The 3,309-nt window shown below is 35.7% G+C and overlaps 1 protein-coding gene across 1 annotated transcript in view; it reads right to left on the reverse strand.

Annotated features, from left to right (window-relative positions):
• Nucleotides 1–1,504: 1,504 nt before the first annotated feature.
• The window catches only part of ADGB (androglobin), a 203,795-nt gene continuing 201,990 nt past the window's right edge, over nt 1,505–3,309 (reverse strand). The window contains exon 32 of the mRNA XM_012655518.1: nt 1,505–1,690. Within this exon, the coding sequence (XP_012510972.1) occupies nt 1,505–1,690 (186 nt within the window). The remainder of the gene's footprint in view (nt 1,691–3,309) is intronic.

The raw sequence follows: 3,309 nt of genomic DNA on the forward strand, positions 1-3,309 counted from the left end.
GTTTGAGTTATATATATTGCCTTTGCACTGCCCAAACCAGAGCTAAAAGTGTGTCCTTCCTCCAGACAGTGCACTCTGCACCCATTAATTGTGAATTACCCATCCCGTCTACCCCCTCCCACCTGCCCGGCACCCAATGAATATTACTTCCATGTGTGCCCATCAGTGTTGCTCAACTGGTACCAATTTGATGGTGAGTACATGTGGTGCTTGTTTATCCATTCTTGTGATACTTCACTTTGAAGAATGGGCTCTAGCTCCATTCAGGATAATACGAGAGGTGCTAGATCACCATTTTTTTTTATGGCTGAGTAGAACTCCGGCATATACATATACCACATTTTATCAATCCACTCATGTATTGATGGGCACTTGGGTTGTTTCCACATCTTTGCAATTGTGAATTTTGCTGCTATAAACATTCATGTGCAGATGTATTTATTATAGAATGACTTTTTTTTCCTTTGGGTAGATGCCCAGTAGTGGGATTGCTGGATCAAATGGTAGTTCTATTTTTAGTTATTTGAGGCATCTCCATATTAGAAAGTCTTAATAAATTTTTGAAAAGTAAAGATTCTAGAAACCATATATTCTGATCATAATCAAATAAAATTAGGAATAAATAACACTCTTCTAGTTGTAGGATAATGCTGGCATCATAGTTTTGATTCTCCCCAAAACTCCTCCTGAAAACTATAAATTCAATTGTGATGGCAAAGCAAACACACACACACACCCGAAAAAACAAAACAAAACTCAGATATATTGCTAGCAAAACTGGTTGACAAGAAATTCCCACGAAGAGGACCGGGTGCTATGCCCTGAATGCAGATAAGCAGCAGGATTAGCTCAGAGTTTAGATCTATGTCGATAACACTGGTGAGAACCAAAAAAACTTTCAACTGACCATACAATCCACGAAATTCCACTTGAAACTCTAAGAAACATCCAGAAGAGCAGGCTTCAAAGTAAGGGAACACTGTTAGAGGAAGAAAGCAAATTGAGGAACAATTTGGGTGGGCTGAAACAAAATAGTTCTTGCTCAATTAAAGAGGTTTATTAAAGTTCAGCTTTAAAAAAGGAACAATTCTAAAGTATATTAATATTTTAAAATCTTTAAAATATGAAACAAAATTTCTCCTAAGAATAATAACTGTTTCTCACTGTTGAGTTTTTCAAAGACAAACCTGTTGACTCATTTATGATCTTGTTTTACTTCTAATTAAAAATGCAGGCAATTCAGAGTGTGACACAGAATTTATTACATTCTATGTATTTGGAAGCAATTTTATTGAAATTTGAACATTTTAAACTCTAATGGCTTCAAATACTAGCTTTCTGAGAAAAACTAACAAGTTAACATTAAAATATAGAAAATATTTCTAAGACAGGAAAGCTTTATTTTCAGTTGGCCTGATATCTTTTTTTATCAACAGGTGGTTATAGATCATTAAAAATAGTTTCTTTCCTCTCCAGGAGAAGCGTAGTATTGGGCATCTCCTGGTTATTTTTTCTTTGTTTTCTTTTTTTTCTGTATGTCAGAAACCGGGGTCTTCTTTTCTGTCTCTGCCCGCATGGCAGCTTCCTGAGCAGCCAGCGCTTCCAACCTTTGGCGCTCAGCTTCCAGCAACTTGTTTCTGTACTCTTCCCGGATATTGAAGATCTTCTGTCGGGCTTCATCTAAGGAGTCCTGCCCAAAGCAAAACCCCAAACAGATAAGTTCCACTGATAAAAGTTTATGGTCCCAGAAAAAGAAAATGTAATCCTTTTACGTTTTCCTTATGCCAATAGATTCATGTGGAAAATTACGGAAAATAAAAATTAGGTTATGGTCTCAAATGCTTATCAATACACAAACACGTTATAGTAAACAAAGGGTGCATGAGATTTTAACACAGTGTGGTAAAAAAAAAAAAAGCATTGATAGGAGAAAAATAAAGAGAAAAGTAAAGGAAGAAATAGGTAGAAATTTTGGCAAAAGGAACTCTGCTTTAAATGAGTTCAGATACAACCTATGTAAAATATTAAGCCCAATGTCTCTCATATAGTAACTGTGCTCTATAATTTCCCCACATGTATTCTAGTCCTGACAAAATGTACCTGAGCTACACTTGAAGAACTTGCAAATAATACCACCTAATCCATTGGTTATCTTTTTTGTTGTCAATTTTACTTTCATTCTTCCCACTCCAACAAAACTATATTCCTCAAGGACACCAGTGACCTAAATGTAGCTAAATCCATGATCATTTCTTGGTCGTATTCTTGCTTCACCACATTTTATCCTCCTGGATTGACTGACTTCACGTGGCTTCCTGGACATCGCTCCCTTGTCATTTCCCTTCTGCCTCCCCAGGGGCTCCCTTCCGGTCACCTATGCTGATCTCTCCTTTCCTCCTCCATCTCTGAACGTGGAAGTGGACACATTGATTGTTTACTATTTCAAAAGTGATATAATCAAAGGATAAGGATTGATGAATGGATGCTAGCCTGAAGAGAACCTTCTAGAAATGACCACTTTGTCTTTATCCTTGAATTTTCCAAGAAATTTTCCATGTTTTTGCAACTGGAATGATTTTGTTGAGACATTAGAATAGCTGGATGTCAGAAACAGACTTCTCGAAGCTTTGGATGAAAGAAAAGTACTGTATCTACCATAATAAAACTGCATACACTAAACCAATTGAACAAGTATAAGATGATAACAGTGACATATTAAAACGAGACAGAGAGAGACAGAGAGATCTTAAGGGTTTTAGGTAAAGTAAGTTTAATAGATATCAGTAATCCCTTGAGGAATGGGTATAAAACATACCCATTCTACTATTTGATAAGAAATATGTTACTGATCATGTCTCTCTTAAAATGGCTTCAATCAAAATTACAGTGTTTGTACCACACACTTAAAAGAATGGAGTCTGAATTCAAAGCTGTTCCAGTTAATATTATCTCCCCATCTTCTCCCCATCTGTTGCATTTGTCTGTCTATTAAACACAGAAAAAACAAACGGCAATCCTGAAATTCCCTTTTGTCTTATAATTTAATTTTAAATATTTCCTTTATGACAAATTGAACCTATACAAATTTAATATTCATTCATTGATTTACTGATTCATTTATTAAACAAACTTTTTTTTTACGCCCATCAAAAGACATTTATTAAGTGCTTATTTGCACATTACACTGTGCTAAATGTGGAACCAACTAAGTCTTAAAACCCACTCTCTTGTATCATCTATGCAGGATTTGAAGAAAGAGCAAGCAGACTTCACCTGGAGTTTAGAGCTTCAAATAAAGCAACTTTCAGA

This window comes from Propithecus coquereli, unplaced genomic scaffold, assembly GCF_000956105.1.
Source record: "Propithecus coquereli isolate 6110/MARCELLA unplaced genomic scaffold, Pcoq_1.0 Scaffold48, whole genome shotgun sequence".
Taxonomy (NCBI): Eukaryota; Metazoa; Chordata; class Mammalia; order Primates; family Indriidae; genus Propithecus; species Propithecus coquereli.